General features: G+C 39.8%; 1 protein-coding gene and 2 long non-coding RNA genes across 3 annotated transcripts in view; all 3 read left to right on the plus strand.

The window, feature by feature from the left end:
* The window catches only part of LOC141359253 (uncharacterized), a 452,145-nt gene that overhangs the window by 144,629 nt on the left and 288,658 nt on the right, over positions 1-18,858 (plus strand). The gene's annotated exons all lie outside the window — the stretch shown is intronic.
* Positions 1,762-8,603, plus strand: LOC141359621 (uncharacterized). Its single transcript, XM_073862361.1, has 3 exons — positions 1,762-2,051; positions 4,718-5,008; positions 8,206-8,603. The coding sequence occupies exons 1-3, from the start codon at positions 1,922-1,924 to the stop codon at positions 8,601-8,603; spliced, it is 819 nt and encodes a 272-aa protein (XP_073718462.1). The 5' UTR covers positions 1,762-1,921.
* On the plus strand, positions 8,790-9,974 carry LOC141359647 (uncharacterized). The gene is made up of 2 exons (XR_012366122.1): positions 8,790-9,079; positions 9,677-9,974. It is a non-coding gene; the product is annotated as an uncharacterized lncRNA (long non-coding RNA).

The raw sequence follows: 18,858 nt of genomic DNA on the forward strand, positions 1-18,858 counted from the left end.
ACATGTATATTTCAAACGGATGCAAACATAAGCCACATAAATACTTGAACATGGCAATTTCAACCGCCATAAATCTTTAATTAGCAGGTATTTTATTTGAAACAACCATCTTCAGACATATACATTAAGCAATACGTTAAAAAAATCTTATTTTAATAAAAATAAAAAAACAACAACTACATATAGCAAAGAAAAACTGTGAAACAACATAAAAGCTAATCATTACCACATTATCTATTGAATGAATTTGCCGCAAATTTGGTCAGTTGCCTATTCAAAATGTAAAAGTTTAAACCAACATATATTCAACAAAATTAATCAAACTAAAACTTATGAAGTAGAAAATAACACACGTATTCAAATTTTTTCACACAAAATGGAAAAATTACGTTTTAATAGGAGCTTACCTTTCGACGAGAGTGAAAAGAAAATGGCGCCGACGAAACTTCTCTTCAGAGAGCTTGAGGGGCGGAGCTTGACAGTGTAAAGTTAACGAACCAGAACATAGCACTCAAAATTTTCACCAACACTAGGGGGTATCTTTCACTATTTGTTGTTACCATAACTCCAAAAGAGTAAATGTGAAGTAACACTGCGGAATTAACACTGCCAATTTTACTGTGTACCTAAAAGGAAGAGGTTACTATGTGAACATAGGTAACCATATATCTGAGTGGACATCCATGACATGTGGAGTCCCACAGAGTTAAATTCTTGCACCGCTTCTGTTTAATTTGTATATGCTCTCACTTGGTCAAATAAAAAAGAACCAAACTGCTTACCACAATTTCAAGACTAGAATTTATTTAGTTTTTAACGTACATGATTTTAGAGTATGACCTTAATTTCAGCAGTCATGTGAAAGTGATAAGCAAATCAGAGTACTACCATCTCAGAAATATAGCCAGAATTAAATGATTTGTCTCAAGACAGGACTTAGAGAAACTTGTTCATGCTTTCATCACCAGCAGGCTGGATTATTGCAATGGACTCATTACTGGGATCCCTAAAAAGACACATCACACATCACTCCAGTCATCAGGTCCACACTGACTTCCTGTTACATTTAGAATAGATTTTAAAGTATTATTACTCGTTTATAAATCACTTTAGGACATATATTACAGATATGCTAAATGAAAATAAACCTAACAGATTACTCAGATCATTAGGATCAGATCAGTTAGAGATACCAAGGGTTAACTCAAAACAAGGTGTCAGCATTTAGTTATTATGCCACCTGTAGCTTGAATCAGCTTTCAGAAGAGATTAGATGTTCTTCAACAGTAAACACTTTTAAATCTAGATTAAAAACACATCTGTTTAACTCTTCATTTACTGAATGAGCACTGTGCTGCTTCACACTGACTGCACTTTTAACTCAAGTCACTTTCACTCCTTTTTTATTCTTTTTAACATTTTAAAGTAAACTGTTTTTATTAAAATTACTTTTTCTTTATTTTTGTTTTTATTGTGATTTTGTATGTGTTTTGCTTTTACAGATTTGTTCCTTTTCCGATCTCTATGTAAAGCACTTTGAATTACCTCTGTGTATGAAATGTGCTATACAAATAAACTTGCCTTACCTTGCCTATATACTGATAGAGAATCTGAAAGATTGAGTTAATAAACAGAAATTCATTTATGAGAATATGAGCTGATGTTTATAATCAGTAAATAAAACACTTAATAGATGAAAATCACCTGAATTGATTTCATTTTTGTCTTTCCGTCTGCTGCTGTTGCAGATGAAATAAAAACACTGGAAGTGTATGAGAGAAAATCTGTTGATCTGGAGACTAAAGTTAAAGACATAAAGAGAGTTGAGAAGATAGAGTGGATATTTGGAGAAACTCTCATTGCTGAAATCAATCCTGTCAAAAATATCTTCAGTATATATGATGATCGATTCAAAAATAAAATGAATCTGAATCGTCAGACTGGAGATCTCAACATCAAAGACATCAGACAGAAACATAAAGGAGTTTATACACTGAAGATCATCAGAGATGGAAAACCCTCATACAAGAGATTCAGTGTGTTTGTCAGAGGTGAGTAACTTAAATCTTTTAGTATAATAATGATTTTATGATCATCTGTACTCTGTTGACAGTATACTGTAGATGTAAGAGTGATTTATGACTGTTGACTTACAGTGGAGATTTTCACACTGACTGTAATTTTAACTCAAGTCACTTTTACTCTCGATTTATTCTTAATAGCATATTTTAAACTGTTTTTATTAAAATTACTTTATTTTCCTTTATCTTTGTTTTTATTGTGATTTTATATATCTCTTGTTTTTACAGATTTTTTTTTCACTTAGATTATTTGCTCATCGCTATGCAAAGCACTTTGAATTACCTCTGTGTATGAAATGTGCTATACAAATAAACTTGCCTTACCTTGCCTATATACTGATAGAGAATCTGAAAGATTGAGTTAATAAACAGAAATTCATTTATGAGAATATGAGCTGATGTTTATAATCAGTAAATAAGACACTTAATAGATGATCACCTGAATTGATTTAATTTCTGTTTGCTGCTTTTACAGATGAAATAAAAACATTGCAAGTGTATGAGGGAGAATCTGTTGATCTGAAGACTGATACTGACACACAGAGAGGTGATGTGATAGAGTGGAGATTTGGAGAAACTCTCATAGCTGAAATCAATCCTGCAAACAAAAACCCCACTACATCTAATGATCTATTCAGAGGTAAACTGGAGCTGAATCATAAGACTGGAGATCTCACCATCAAAGACATCAGAGAGGAACACACTGGAGTTTATAAACTGAAGATCATCAGAGATGGAGAAACCACATACAGTAGATTCACTGTGTTTGTTAGAGGTGAGTAACTGAAATCTTTCAGTATAATAATCAGGGCTCCTATGCTTCTTGAAAGTCTTGGAAAGTACTTGAATATCAGACACGTGAATTCAAGGCCTGGAAAGTATTTGAAAACAGACATTGGCCTCACTCTACCTATGTAACCCTCATTCCGTGAAGGAAGGGAACGGAGACTTTACGTTGTGACCGATGAATTGGGAATCGCTTCGCGGGGACCTATCTGCTTTGAAAAACTATTAAAAAGCCAATGAAATTGGCATGCAGGTATTTACTCTTTTCGCTGCCTACAGTAGTGATTCGTCGGCTAATGAATAAAACAAGCGGCAATGGGCTGTCTCTGGAGAAGCAAACAGATCTATCTGTGCTCTGCCGAAACGTTTCCAAATCAGCTGTACCAACTGTGGATGGAGTCGGCATTTGCTGGGCCGTGCAGCTTGTGAGAGTGCATCCACCTCTGTATTGAGCGAGCCTGGGATGTAAACGGCTTGCCGATTTATATACGCAACAGTCGCTGTGTTGTCTGTGCGAACTAATATATATTTGCTCTGTAACTCGTTGATGAAACAAATGAGCGCAAGATATACTGTACAGCCCACATTTCTCGGCAGTTTATCTGCTAATGCAGCTGGGGTGTCACCCAGACCCCCAAAACTACAAGCCCATCGTACGTTGCTCCCCACCCCTTGTTGAAGGCATCTGTGCAAACTATTGCATGCCTTGGAGACCTGTCTCAGAGGCACACCGGCCTGGAGAAACAAACGTGTCTCTGTGATCGCAAAGCGTCTGACGTGATTGAGTTATTATGAGCCAATCATATAGATAGATAAGAATTCTCTCACCTTTCTCTCTCAAGGGTTTTAAAACCCTCTCCACTACGAGAGAGAGAGACCGAATGGAAGGACTTTCTACTGGTATGCTCACCCCTCTGAGAAACTTTCATGTGAAATTGATACATGAAAGTATGCTTCCTTCAGGTCGATAAATGCGAACCAATCATTGGATGAATGCATTTAAATATGCGTTTGGGCGTCAGCATTTAGAACGGCATTCTGTGAAGTGCGCAGTTCAGCGTGCACAGGTCCAAGATAGGTCGCAACCGGCTGCTTTTCTTTGGTACAATGAAGTAAGGGCTGTAAAACCCTGACCTGTTCCTGGACCACCAAGGTGGAGATAGCACAACCAACCACCCATGCGGTGACTTTGGTCGCACAAAGATCAGTGAAGGCCGGTTTGTTGTGCTCTCCCTCGTGCAGATCCCTCAGAGCCTTAGCCTGGTGAACCTGCTGCAATTCCTTCGCAAGCAGGACTAAAGCTGCCTCCCCACAAGTCCGGTAAGCAGCCTTCGCAAGCTTCGCACCCTTTGCAGCACTTGGGGAACGATGAACACACCGTATCCAGAAACGGAGCACATCTTTAAAAAAACGCACCCGACCGTGACACGAGTGAGTGGCTGTCTGTCTTTACAAAGACACAAAGCTCAAACCTGCTGCTCTTTTAGGGAAATCACTTTATATGTGCAGTTGATGAAGCACACAGTGGAGTGGCGACGCACACACTCAAACTCAAGTTCTAAAACTGAGAAAATTAAAGAGGTGAAAAAGCTGCGAGCCTCTGCTGTGGTGCTGTCTGTCCAACCAAAGTTGATCTCTATGTAAAGCACTTTGAATGACCTCTGTGTATGAAATGTGCTATACAAATAAACTTGCCTTGCCTATATACTGATAGAGAATCTGAAAGGTTGAGATAATAAACTGACATTCATTTATGAGAATATGAGCTAATGTTTATAATCAGTAAATAAATAGATGAAAATGTAGCTGAATTGTTTTCAGTTCTGTGTTTCTGTCTGCTGCTGTTACAGATGAAATAAAAACATTGCAAGTGTATGAGGGAGAATCTGTTGATTTGAAGACTGAAGTTAAAGACATACAGAGAGTTGATCTGATAGAGTGGAGATTTGGAGAAACTCTCATAGCTGCAAACAAAAGCAACACTACATCTAATGATCTATTCAGAGATAAACTGAAGCTGAATTCTCAGACTGGAGATCTCAACATAAAAGACATCAGAGAGGAACACACTGGAGTTTATAAACTGAAGATCATCAGAGATGGAAAAGCATCATACAAGAGATTCAGTGTGTTTGTCAGAGGTGAGTAACTTAAATCTTTCAGTATAATAATCAGGGGTCCTATGCTTCTCGAAAGTCTTGGAAAGTACTTGAATATAGACATGTGAATTCAAGGCCTGGAAAGTATTTGAAAACAGATGACCTCTCTGTCTCTTTCTCTCTCTCTCTCTCTTTCTCTCTCTTTTTCTCTCTTTCTCTCTCTCTCTCTCTCTCTCTCTCTCTCTGTGCTGGGAGTGAGTGGTTGGAGTCGCCTGGCGTGAGCGAGAGTAAACTGTTGAGTTTCTTTTTCTTTTATCCTTTTTATTACTTAAATAATTTTTCTGCTAGGTTATAGGCTTAGTGTAGGGACTGGTTGTCACGACTGGGAACAGGAGTAAGGACACAATTGCAGAGTTCACGATGAGATGGTAACATTTATTTACAAAAACATGAAAGAAAACACGAGAATAAAACAACGGGCAGATAAGTAACACAGGAACATCCAATACATGACATGGGAACAGACAAGGAAGTAATGACAATGATCTAGCAGTGAGTGTGACACAGACAGGGGTATAAATACACAGACTAAATGACATACAGGTGTGATGAGGCAGGTAATTAATCAATGAATGTCCAGGTGACAACAATCGGAACAGAAACAAGCCATGAAAGGGATTAACAGTGACATTACCTCCCCCTTAAAGAGTGGCTCCCAGACACTCCAACATAAACAAACAAAACTTGAAGGGGGGAACTGGGGGAGGGACAGAGGGATTGGAGACCAAGGTGGAGCCGGCAAAACAGGAGGCCAGGGTGAATCCGGCAAAACCAGATCAGCCATCTTGGCGTGGGCAAAATGTTCCCAACCGGCCCTTTCGGGAACAGACTCCCGACAATTCGACCATCACGGGAACCGACGAGGATAGGAGCATCCCGGAAACCGACTCAGACCATCCTGAGGGAACAGACTCATGCAAGGCAGTGACCACCCTGGGGAATGAATCGAGCGTGGCAGCAGCCATCCCGAGAACTGAATCGAGCATGGCGGCGGTTCTCCCAGGAGCCGACCCAGAAGATTCGACCACCACAGGAACCGTCTCAGCAGATTCAACCATCATGGGAACCGATCCAAAGAATTCGACCCTCACAGGAAGAGGCTCAAGTGCCACGGCGACCACCCCGGGGAATGAATCGGGCGTGGCGACGGCCAACTTGAGCCAAGTCTGGAGTGTTCTCTCTCGGTTAACTCCAATGGGCATCTGGACCTTGCAGCTTGCAGATTCCGATGTCCACTACTCCCCTTCAAAAAATATTAGGGGAACGTCCTCTTTTCTGAACTCGCTGCGTCCTTTAATGGCTGGATCATTCTGTCACGACTGGGAACAGGAGTAAGGACACAATTGCAGAGTTCACAATGAGATGGTAACATTTATTTTAAAAAACATGAAACAAAACACGAGAATAAAACAATGGGGAGGTAAGTAACACAGGAACATCCAGTACATGACATGGGAACAGACAAGGAAGTAATGACCAGTTTTGGCAACGTTACTTTAAAAACGTAATTATAGTTACTAGTTACTTCTCAAAAATAGTAGTGGCCGCACGAAGATCAGTGAAGGCCGGTTTGTTATGACCTCCCTCGTGCAGATCCCTCAAAGCCTTAGCCTGCTGAACCTGCAGCAATGCCATTGCAAGCAGGACTGAAGCTGCCTCCCCACAAGCCCGGTAAGCAGCCTTCGCAAGCTTCACTGCTGCACCCTTTGCAGCACTTGGGGACCGATGAACACACCACATCCAGAAACAGAGCAGATCTTTAAAAAGACGCACCCGACTGTGACACGAGGGAGTGGCTGTCTTTACAAAGACACAAAGTCAAACGTGCTGCTCTTTTAGGAAAATCACTTTTTATGCGCAGTTGATGAAGCAAACATGGGAGTGGCTACGCACACACTCAAACTCAAGTTCAAAAACTGAGAAAATTAAAGAGGTGAAAAAAGCTGGAACCCTCCACTGTAGTGCTATCTGTCCAACCAAAGTTGATCTCTATGTAAAGCACTTTGAATGACCTCTGTGTATGAAATTGTCATGATTTTGGTCTTACCGGTTTGCTGTGTGCGTGTTGTCCTCTGTTGTTTTGTGTTTGTTTCACAGATCCACGTGCGCGCCTCGCACAGGTGTTCCTGCTCTCTGTGATTTCCTCACTGTGTCATCATCACCTGTAGCTTGTTTACTTCCCAATCGGCAGTAGTATAAAGTCTCTCTCTTCCTTTCAGTGTTTGCGAGTCCGTCACTTGATGTCACTTGATGTCACTTGATGTTACTTGATGTTGTCTGATGTCTTTTGATGTTGTCGCCATTTCGTGTCATGTCATGTTTAGCTAATCATATATACTGGTCTGTGCTGTCTGCTTCTCGTTAATTCAGATACTCAGCTGCTGATTCTCTATCTGTGGATTTTGTATCTCCCTGCTGTGGATTTTCTACCCGCTGTTGGACTATTGAGTTTATCTATTCCCTCCAAAGACTGTGCCATCTGACTCTGGTTCTTCATGGCGATCAGTGTTGAATTATTCTCTGAGGATCATATCTATTTGTGGTTGCTAATGACTTTTTCCTCTGTGCCCATAGACTGCCTATGCTCCAGCTGAAAGCCTATTGGAATAATCTCGTCAGTCTTTCTATTTCTCCGCCTGCGGTGTCCCGCTGGGGAGGCTTGGTAATTTGATTGGTTTCTCCCCGGAGCCTGGGTGAGATTTCCCATTCATTCAGGCTTCTGCGCTGCGACGCTCGCAGGAGCGGCTTACGTGCCTCACCCCATATTGGGGTCCAGATACCCGTGTAGCTCCCCGTGCCGTGGACGGCCAGGGCATCTCTTATCTCTCTACTACGCACATCCTTGGGGTTCAGTTTCCTGAGTAATTCCCTGAGTCAAGAACGGTCGAGGACGGCCGAGGCTTCATTATATTCTCTGTTCTGCAGTGGCAGTCTATTCCATTGTCTATTGTCAAATAAAAGTACCTTTTGCATTGGGATCCTGACACTGTCGTTCCTTACAGAAATGTGCTATACAAATAAACTTGCCTTGCCTATATATTGACAGAGAATCTGAAAGGTTGAGATAAACCGACATTCATTTATGAGAATATGAGCTGATGTTTATAATCAGTAAATAAATAGATGAAAATGTAGCTGAATTGTTTTCATTTCTGTGTTTCTGTCTGCTGCTGTTACAGATGAAATAAAAACATTGGAAGTGTATGAGGGAGAATCTGTTGATTTGAAGACTGAAGTTAAAGACATACAGAGAGTTGATCTGATAGAGTGGAGATTTGGAGAAACTCTCATAGCTGCAGACAAAAGCCCCACTACATTTAATGATGATCTATTCAGAGATAAACTGAAGCTGAATTCTCAGACTGGAGATCTCATTATCAAAGACATCAGAGAGGAACACACTGGCGTTTATAAACTGAAGATCATCAGAGGTGGAAAAACATCATACAAGAGATTCACTGTGTTTGTCAGAGATGAGAAACTCAAATCTTTCAGTATAATAATCAGGGCTCCTATGCTTCTTGAAAGTCTTAGAAAGTACTTGAATATCAGACATTTGAATAACCTCTGTGTATGAAATGTGCTATACAAATAAACTTGCCTTGCTTACTGACAAAGAATCTGAAAGGTTGAGATAATAAACAGAAATTCATCTATGAGAATATGAGCTGATGTTTATAATCAGTAAATAAAACACTTAATAGATGAAAATCAGCTGAATTGTTTTCATTTCTGTGTTTCTGTCTGCTGCTGTTACAGATGAAATTAAAACATTGGAAGTGTATGAGGGAGAATTTGTTGATTTGAAGACTGAAGTTAAAGACATACAGAAAGATGATGTGTTAGAGTGGAGATTTGGAGAAACTCTCATAGCTGCAAACAAAAGCCCCACTACATTTAATGATGATCTATTCAGAGATAAACTGAAGCTGAATCATCAGACTGGAGATCTCAACATTAAAGACATCACAGAGAAACATAAAGGGGCTTATAGACTGAAAATCACGAGAGGAGGAAAAACATCATACAAGAGATTCAATGTGTTTGTCAGAGGTGAGTAACTGAAATGTTTGAGTGTAATAATTATTTTATGATCATCTGTACTCTGTTGACAGTATACTGTAGATGTAAGAGTGATTTATGACTATTAACTTACACTGGAGATTTTCACACTGTGTTTAACTCTGACTTATCTTCTGGTTAAACCTGATTTTAACTGCAGCTAAAGCAACTTTTTACACCTGTTATGTTAAATGGTTAACGGATACAATACATGTGAACTGAGCATCCTTCAAATAAATTTGGTTGGTTTTATAACATTGATTTGATCATACATTACATCATTGGTGTGTTATGTAAACAATTAAACACACTGACTGAATAATTATTATCACTAATGTTGACCAACTGATATTTTATTAAAGTCATTTACCCATTAGATGAATTCTCAATGTTAGGAGATTTATAAAATGCATCATCTAGATGTTATAGTTGTTTATATTTATAGAGAATCTGAAAGATTGAGTTATTAAACAGAAATTCATTTATGAGAATATGAGCTGATGTTTATAATCAGTAAACAAGACACTTAATAGATGAAAATCACCTGAATTGATTTGATTTCTGTCTTTCTGTCTGCTGCTGTTGCAGATGAAATAAAACCATTGAAAGTGTATGAGGGAGAATCTGTTGATTTGAAGACTGAAGTTAAAGACATACAGAGAGTTGATCTGATAGAGTGGAGATTTGGAGAAACTCTCATAGCTGCAAACAAAAGCCCCAGTACATCTAATGATGATCTATTCGGAGATAAACTGAAGCTGAATCATCAGACTGGACATCTCATCATCAAAGACATCAGAGAGGAACACACTGGAGTTTATAAACTGAAGATCATCATAGGTGGAGAAACCTTATACAAGAGATTCAGTGTGTTTGTCAGAGGTGAGTAACTCAAATCTTTCGGTATAATAATCAGGGCTCCTATGCTTCTCGAAAGGCTTGGAAAGTACTTGAAAGCATATGACCTCTCTGTCTCTTTCTCTCTCTTTCTCTCTCTCTCTCTGTGCTGGGAGTGAGTGGTCGGAGTCGCCTGGCATGAGCGAGAGTAAACTGCAGAGTTTCTTTTTCTTTTATCCTTGTAGCGATTTTAAAGGAGGGGCTTAATGATAAATAATAATTAATAATATTAATTATTAATATTTTAAAAACATTCTCCACCATCCCAATTAAGGGAAACAAACATAAGCTCAAATGTAAAGTACTTACAATGGGTTGTAATCCATTATAAGTATGTGGATCAAATAAAGGTCTTGGGTGTCTGGCCAACACTCGTCCAGCGAATGTTTAGTAAGACACTAAAGACTAGATTAGGATATAGCTCTCTTGGCTAAGGAGATGAATATCCTAAAATTGATCCAACAGCTTTAAAAGCAGGTAGCGATACCTTTAATGATTAGTGACTCCAGATTATGAGCATGAACTACAAACAACATCATGTGTGATACAAAATCAGACTTTATTGACTAACTAAACACATACTGCTCTTAACATACAAACCTGCACACATACATACAGTTCAGCATTGGAAGAAAGTAAAGGTTTAAGTAGAGAAGAGAGTAAAGCATGAAGTTATGGTAGTATGTGTAATTCAGCAGATCAAAGCCTAAAACGAACCATCAGTTACTTAATGTGAACGCACCTTAGTTAAAAGGGAATAATGATGCGTGATGCATCAGTGAATAAGACTAAGTATGATACTTGCATGTCTTGCCCATTAAAAGAAAGTGTCCTGATGTAGTTTGGTGAGACTTCAGTTGATCTTGGCTGAAAGGATTGATGATAGAAAAACCAGCTTGATGCAGATGATCCTTGGTAAATGAAAAAGACAAGGCCCTAGGCCTGGCACAAACTTAGAGGTATGCTGGAAACGTCTAGTTTAGCATCCTCATCCTGATGAGAGTCCTGAAAGGACTCGAATGTATCCAGAAAGAAAAACTTAAGAGATGTGTGTGCTCCACACACACAACTCAGATAAGAACAGATAACAACTCCCACATCAGAACTTCATCTCGCAACTCAACCCAAGGCTCAGAACTCGGCAGAACTCTGGGTGTGTTCTTGGGTAGGGGTTTTTAAGCTGTTAAGAGGTCACACCTTTAAGATGTGTCTGACCCAATCAGAGGTCACACTTTCAGAGGGAAAGTTAACTGTCTTTGTCTTCCAACATGCTGTTTTGCATATGGAATTGGATTCGATGTTAAGGTGGAAATGTTAAAGAGTTTCATAATGTTATTATGAAGAAGAGTTTCCTAAACATAAAGAATATTATCATTCAGGAAATCAAAAATGGATTACATAGATACCAAACAAGGACTAGATATGATTTGGATTAAGTAAGTAATACTAAACATTAATTTAAACTAGTTTGGGTTGATATACTAATATAACATAAACACCAAGAACATAATCCATGATGAGATTAGAAATAGTTGATTAAGACAATTCCCAATACATTTATTTGTGAATACATGCATGACTAAATAGAAAGTTTCTTTGTCTGTCCCAGAATCTCCCACATTCTTTTGTAGTCATAAAACTTGTAATCTTGATGTGTTGCCATAGTCACCAGAGGTCTGTTCTGCTTTGAAGTGTTAAAAGCAGTTTTGGGGGTAGTGTTACAGACCTGCTTGTTGGGTGAGGGTCTGCAGTTATATTTATGAAATACAAGAAGTTACTGTGTGTCTGATTTGGCTCAGTCGTTACATCCTTTTTTCCTGAAATGTTTTTTTTCTGCTAGGTTATAGTTTATAGGCTTAGTGTAGGGACTGGTTGTCACGACTGGGAACAGGAGAAAGGACACAATTGCAGAGTTCACGATGAGATGGTATCTTTTATTTTACAAAAACACGAAACAAAACACAAGAATAAAACAACGGGCAGATAAGTAACACAGGAACATCCAATACATGACATGGGAACAGACAAGGAAGTAATGACAATGATCTAGCAGTGAGTGTGACACACCGTGTGTCTCAATTCGTTCCCTAGCTCCCGAGGTCGTGAATCAGTATATCGTGTACACAGGTTCAGGCACTGGGCACATTGGGACAGTGCTTACTTATTTTTCTGTCACGTGGCTGCTTAAGCGCGTTGTAATCACTCACAGCTGTTACTCATCAACAACCGGCAAAACCAACATCTCTCTGACTTCGTTTTAAAAACAGTACATTGTGAAAAATGTTGTCATTATTCTCTTACATATCTGTGCATAAATTGGAGGCATATAATTACATTTTAAATGTAATAAATATATTTACAATTTTAAATAAATATTATTATTTTAAATATTGAGTAGATTGTGGTCCCTTACTGTGTAGCAATGTGTGTTTATATTTACAACTAAAACAAACGTTTGTCTATATAAAAGTTCTGTAACATTTCATAAAGTTTATTGAGTTGGATCACGTGATGTTCGGTTGTCGAGCTTCAGAAAAGGTCACGTGATTTCCGGTTAGGGAACATAGGGACCATCGATGCTCACTGGTTTTTGCGTTGCATTGTGGGAATTTTTAGGGAACGAACGTTCCAGTGCACTGAACGGATTTTGCAATTGAGACAGCCCTTAAAATGGCCGACTCCCTGATCAGTGCCCTGCCTACTGAACAAGGGAACTGATTGAGACACACGGACAGACAGGGGTATAAAAACACAGACTAAATGACATACAGGTTTGATGAGGCAGGTAATTAATCAATGAATGTCTAGGTGACAACAATCGGAACAGAAACAAGACATGACACGGATTAACTGTGACATTACCTCCCCCTTAAAGAGTGGATCTAGGGGAGGGACGGAGGGCTTGGAGACCAAGGTGGAGCCAGCAAAACAGGAGGCCAGGGTGAATCCGGCAAAACCAGATCAGCCATGTTGGCCTGGGCAAAATGTTTACAACCGGCCCTTTCGGGAACCGACTCCAAAGATTCAATCATCAGAGGAACTGACGAGGATACGAGCATCCCGGAAACCGACTCAGACCATCCCGGGAGAACAGACTCATGCGCGGCGGTGGCCACCCTGGGGAATGAATCGAGCGTGGCAGCAGCCATCCCGAGAACTGAATCGAGCATGGCGGCGGCTCTCCCAGGAGCCGACCCAGAAGATTCGACCACCACAGGAACCGTCTCAGCAGATTCAACCGTCACGGGAACCGATCCAAAGAATTCGACCCTCACAGGAAGAGCCTCAAGTGCCGCAGCGACCACCCAGGGGAATGAATCGGGCGTGGCGACGGCCAACTTGAGCCAAGTCTGGAGCGTTCTCTCTCGGTTAACTCCAATGGGCATCGGGACCTTGCAGCTTGCAGATTCTGATGTCCACTACTCCACCTCAAAAAAAAAAAATGAGGGGAAGGTCCTCTTTTCTGAACTCCCTGCATCCTTTAATGGGTGGATCATTCTGTCACAACTGGGAACAGGAGTAAGGACACAATTGCAGAGTTCACAATGAGATGGTAACATTTATTTACAAAAACATAAAACAAAACACGAGAATTAAACAATGTGGAAGTAAGTAACACAGGAACATCCAATACATGACATGGGAACAGACCAAAGGTGTCAAGTAACGAAGTACAAATACTTCGTTACCTTACTTAAGTAGATATTTTGGGTATCTATACTTTACTGGAGTAATTATTTTTCAGACGACTTTTTACTTCTACTCCTTACATTTTCACGCAATTATCTGTACTTTCTACTCCTTACATTTTAAAAATTGCCTCGTTACTTCTTTTAATTTCGGCTTGTTTTCTTTTTTTACATTCCGGCTTCAGTGTAAAAAACCTATCTTGCTAAATTGCATCATCCGGATGAATGCGATTGTGGTTGGATGAGAAGTATAAACATACACCATTCCGACACCCTATTGGTTTGTACGCAATCCCCGCCGTACGCAATCCCCGCCCCCCCAGCTGACCGCAGATGATCTGTTCGATAGCGCTGCAAAGATAAACATAAAAGAACCGCGAGAGCGATTAGAAAGCATGCGGAGCAGTTGGAGCAGTTTGCTCTCGCGATGCTTTGATATCATCCGCCATCCGTTTGTACAGTAACAGAACACGGCATTCTGTCTTCAAATGGAAAAGTACGAAATAAAACTCGCGCATCACTTTCAGGTCAGTTCACATTCACAAGCCTGTGTAAATATATAACTGGCTGCTGACACCAACTCATCTGTGTGATTTAAATAGTACAACAATACCAATTTAAATCATGTAACTTCAGTTGTTCAACTTAAATGACATTGTGCTGCGTTGCGTTTTGAAGCATGGCAAAGATATCTAGGCTAAAGACATCTGTTGTTTTGTAATAACTGCCCTAAATTTTATTTGCATTAACAAAACCTACTTAGCTAAATGCTTGAGTGTTAAATCAATGAAACACATAACCATATATACCAACTTTTGCTTTTGTTAATAGACATCAGCTGTTTCCTTAAACCTGACTTTTAATTTACTTACAAGAAAGACAGTCTTCAAAATTACTTGGATTTACACTGACATGTAAGATCAGCTTTGTCACATTAGATTAAGCTGAAGTCCATTAGCTACACAAGTACAGATGCAGAAATATAGGCTTTAATATATAATTGCATATGTGTGTAATTGAAGATTGTGTTGCTGTCAAAATACAATTATAAATGATAACAATAGCATATTTCTATCCTCACACATACTATAGTTTGTTGTTTTTTAACTAAAGAGGGCACCACTGTAAAAGTTTGGCCAGCAGCGGCCCTGCTCTGAAGTTTGACTTTTTGCACCATTATAATATTTGAATATTTATATATAATGCTCAGTAGTACACATATAAAGTTCTTTAATGTAGTGGTTATGAAACCATTTTTTTTGCGGCCTCCCTTGTGTACAGTGGATTCCTTCACAGCCCCCCCAAAAAAAATGTATGACATAAATCATTCTAAAACATAAAATTTGAATTAAACAAAACAAAACATATTAAATTATACAAATGTATTGCTTTTGTTTAGTAGCCTTATTGTTCTGAGGTTTAATTACACAGAATTTATAATAAAGTAATGTATTTCATGAAATATTATAAAACTGGGGCCCCTGGCACCATCTCGCCGATGTCCTGCAGAGTTTAGCTCCAGGTCTAATCAAAAGCCCCTGAAAAAGTCACCTGAAACTACAGGTAGCCAAGGTTTTGTAAGGGTTGGAGCTAAAATTTGCAGGACATCGGCACTCCAGGACTGACATTGCATACCCCTGGCCCTAGTGCATCCCACATTTTTTAACATTAACATTTTAATATAACACTATAGTTATTATGGCCTTTAGAAACGTTTTTTAGAGGAGATAGGGTAGTGCACAATAGTCCCCTGTGTCGCGGCCTAGGCTTTTTTCCGTAATGACATTTTTTTTCCTTACATTACTTTTACTTTTATACTTTAAGTAGTTTTGAAACCATTACTTTTTCACTTTTACTTAAGTAAAAAGCTTGAATGGATACTTCAACTTCTACAAAAGTCTTTTTAAACTCTAGTATCTATACTTCTACTTGAGTAATGAATATGAATACTTTTGACACCACTGGAACAGACAAGGAAGTAATGACCAGTGTTGGCAACGTTACTTTTAAAAAGTAATTATAGTTACTAGTTACTTCTCAAAAATAGTAACTGATTTAGTAATTGTAACAGTAACAGATTTTGCAATAAAACAAAAATCACAAATTTTGAAAAAGAACTTTGTTTCTTATTAAACTTGTGCTGCCGACTTGTGTCACTGGTTTCCGTGACGGGTCGCATTTGAGCTTGTTGTACTTGCCATCGCTCTGTCGTTTCGGGTGTGTGGGACTCGGGCGGACTGCAGGCGAGGACCGGCTGCCTGTGAGTGGCTAGCAGCAGCATCTGCTGCCCGTTGAGAAGAGAGAACGATACATGCTCCCGCGTCAGTCTCCAACCACACCAGAAAAGATTGCTAGATTTGTCCTAGTCGCTTTTTTTAAAGTCGCTAAAGGGGTTTAGAAAGTTGCTAAATCTAGCGACAAAGTCACCAAGTTGACATGCACAGTTGAGCAACATTGCAGTGTTGTGTTTGTGTATGAACTCTGCCTGCTTCTGGTTGGCTAACCATGGAAATCCAATTATCATCGGTTATGTGGTTGTCCCACCCCCTCTAACACACGCTCACACACACACAAACACACACTAGAGAAAAACATTGCCTGTCTGGATGAGAGCCTACTCACTTCAGTGAGATTAATTATAGTAACGTGCAACATTTTAATGTCAGTAACAGTAACGGCATTATAACGGGGGAAACAGTCATTTATTTGATTACTCATTACTGAAAAAAATAATGCCGTTAGTAACGTCGTTTAGTTATAACGCCATTATTACCATCACTGGTAATGACAATGATCCAGCAGTGAGTGTGACACAGACAGTGGTATAAATACACAGACTAAATGACATACAGGTGTGTTGAGGCAGGTAATTAATCAATAAATGTCCAGGTGACAACAATCGTAACAGAAACAAGACATGACACGGATTAACCGTGACACTGGTAGGTTGCTGACTTCGGTCAGCGGGTGGAATAATGGGGACGGAGGCGAGAGATTTCTCGCGTCTAACACCTAGGCATGGTTGTAAGCGTATACCTGATGCTGCGGTGTCGGTGGAGGATTGTTTGTTAGCTGTGAGTGTGGTGGTCGGTGGCGCCAATATCAGATCTGCCTCATGAATGAATAAGGCCATTGTTTTCTTTCTAAATGAAAGTGGAATGGTGGATGATCTGATTGAAAATGGATTAATAATTAAAGATCACTTTGTGCCCGTATTGCCTTTGTCAAGCCCATCTAAGAAAGTTGTTCTTTCAAATGTACCTCCATTTTTTTTCAAATGATAAACTAGAACAATTACTCCAGAGGTATGGCAAAATAGTAAGTCCAATCAAAATGATCCTGCTTGGATGTAAAAACCCAGAAATTAAGCATGTCTTTTTGGTGCCAGGTCTTTATGATCCTGAATTCTCAAAGTGACCTGTCAGTAAAATTAAGCATCGATGCCAAGGACTACACAATATTTTTTAGTTCTGAATCTATGAGATGTTTTGTTTGCTGTGATTATGGACAAGTTAGGCAAACTTGCCCGAATCGGGACAGGCCGACGGGCCCTAATGCGGCTCCAGCTGCAAATGCGGGGAGCAGCGAGGGGTGCGGATGTCGCTGGGGCCGCTGTGGAGTTACAACCCCAGCTGGCTGGAGCGATTTTTGCGCTGGTTGACTCACCCAAGGTGAGGTGTACTCGCAAGCTGTGTCTGAAACTGATTCCCTCTGTTGTAAAAAGCCGATGACTTGTTTATTCAGAGTCAGGATGATTTGTCATCTCAAGAACCTGTACTGGATTTGAAGGTGCAGGTGGAAGATTCCGAAAATGAGTATTATGAGGATATTGATTTTATTGAAAATGACGCGATGGATGCTGAGCCTACCTCTGGTGGTAAGACGAAACTCTATTCTGTTCAAGAAATTAATAACTTTCTTGATATTACAAAGGGAGTTCGCAAACCAAATATTGAGACATACTTTCCAGATTTAAATTATTTTTGCAGTCTTGCACATTGGCTATGAGAAAAGCTACCTTTGATGAGCTTGACAAACCCAAACGTTATCGTCTTAAGAAGCTTAAGAAGTTAATGTTAGAAGTATTTTGAGTGTACATGAATATGGCTTGCAAGTGCACTTTTAAAGTGTTATTTCTGAGTGTTTTTTCTTTAACCTTCTTCATGGCACCTTTGAGATTGAGTTCTTTGAACATTAATGGGTATCGTGATGCAGTGAAAAGGACTAGTCTTTTTGATTATATCACTTTAAAATTTTCAGGGGACAGAGAGTGCATGTGGCTCAGGTTTGGACCATCCAGTCGTGTTAGATAGTTGAGGTGACTCGGGTATAAAAACCTTCCAGCCGTAATAGGAAACTCAAAAGACTCGGATTCAGGAGCTTGAGAGATTTCCTGTGAAACAGAATAGCAAAAAACAGACCAAACACAACACAAAGCAAGTACAATCACAGTAGATTCCAATTGTCCAAATGACTCTGTTGAGCCAAGTGATTCGGGCGACTCAATTGACTCGCTCGGTTCAGTACAGTCAAATGGTTAGGTTGTCCGAAGCGAAAACACTGAGGTATCCCCTAAACTGTAAACTAAGCGGTAAATCCGGCCTTCAGGCGGACATCCAGGAGTGACAATCGACTTGTGTACTGGCTCGGACATGGTGACAGTCATTTCATGCACAGAATCAGGTGCAACCACAGAGGGGAGAGGACGCGGCGGTTTCACAACCTCCAGCTCCAGGGGCGCTACGGTCTCCAGCACAGGCATGGCGGCCATTTTGTCAGGAAACACTCATAAATTCCTCCGGTTACGACTATGCAAAAAGCGGGTGAATTCCCAAAAGTCCAAGGTCTCCAGGCTGATCATCTGAAAGGCCAGCCACAATGAGATCAGATTTGTATCAAAACAGATTATTTTGAGGCTATCAAAGATAAATGTGATACGAAATGGAGAGAGCTTTTAAGGATTTCAGCTGAAGTTTTTCCTTCTTGGAGGCTTTTTTATAAGGGTCCCCTACCCAAACGATCCGGAGATTTGCAGTGGAGGATACTGCATTGTGTCTTACCCACCAACACACATGTTTCAAAGTTTAAAACGAATGTTTTTCCAGCTTGCATATTCTGTTCCGCATCAGAATCTGTTTATCATGCTTTCGCAGAGTGTTCCAGATTGTTTCCATTGTTAATGAA

Source organism: Misgurnus anguillicaudatus, chromosome 23, assembly GCF_027580225.2.
Source record: "Misgurnus anguillicaudatus chromosome 23, ASM2758022v2, whole genome shotgun sequence".
Classification (NCBI taxonomy): domain Eukaryota; kingdom Metazoa; phylum Chordata; class Actinopteri; order Cypriniformes; family Cobitidae; genus Misgurnus; species Misgurnus anguillicaudatus.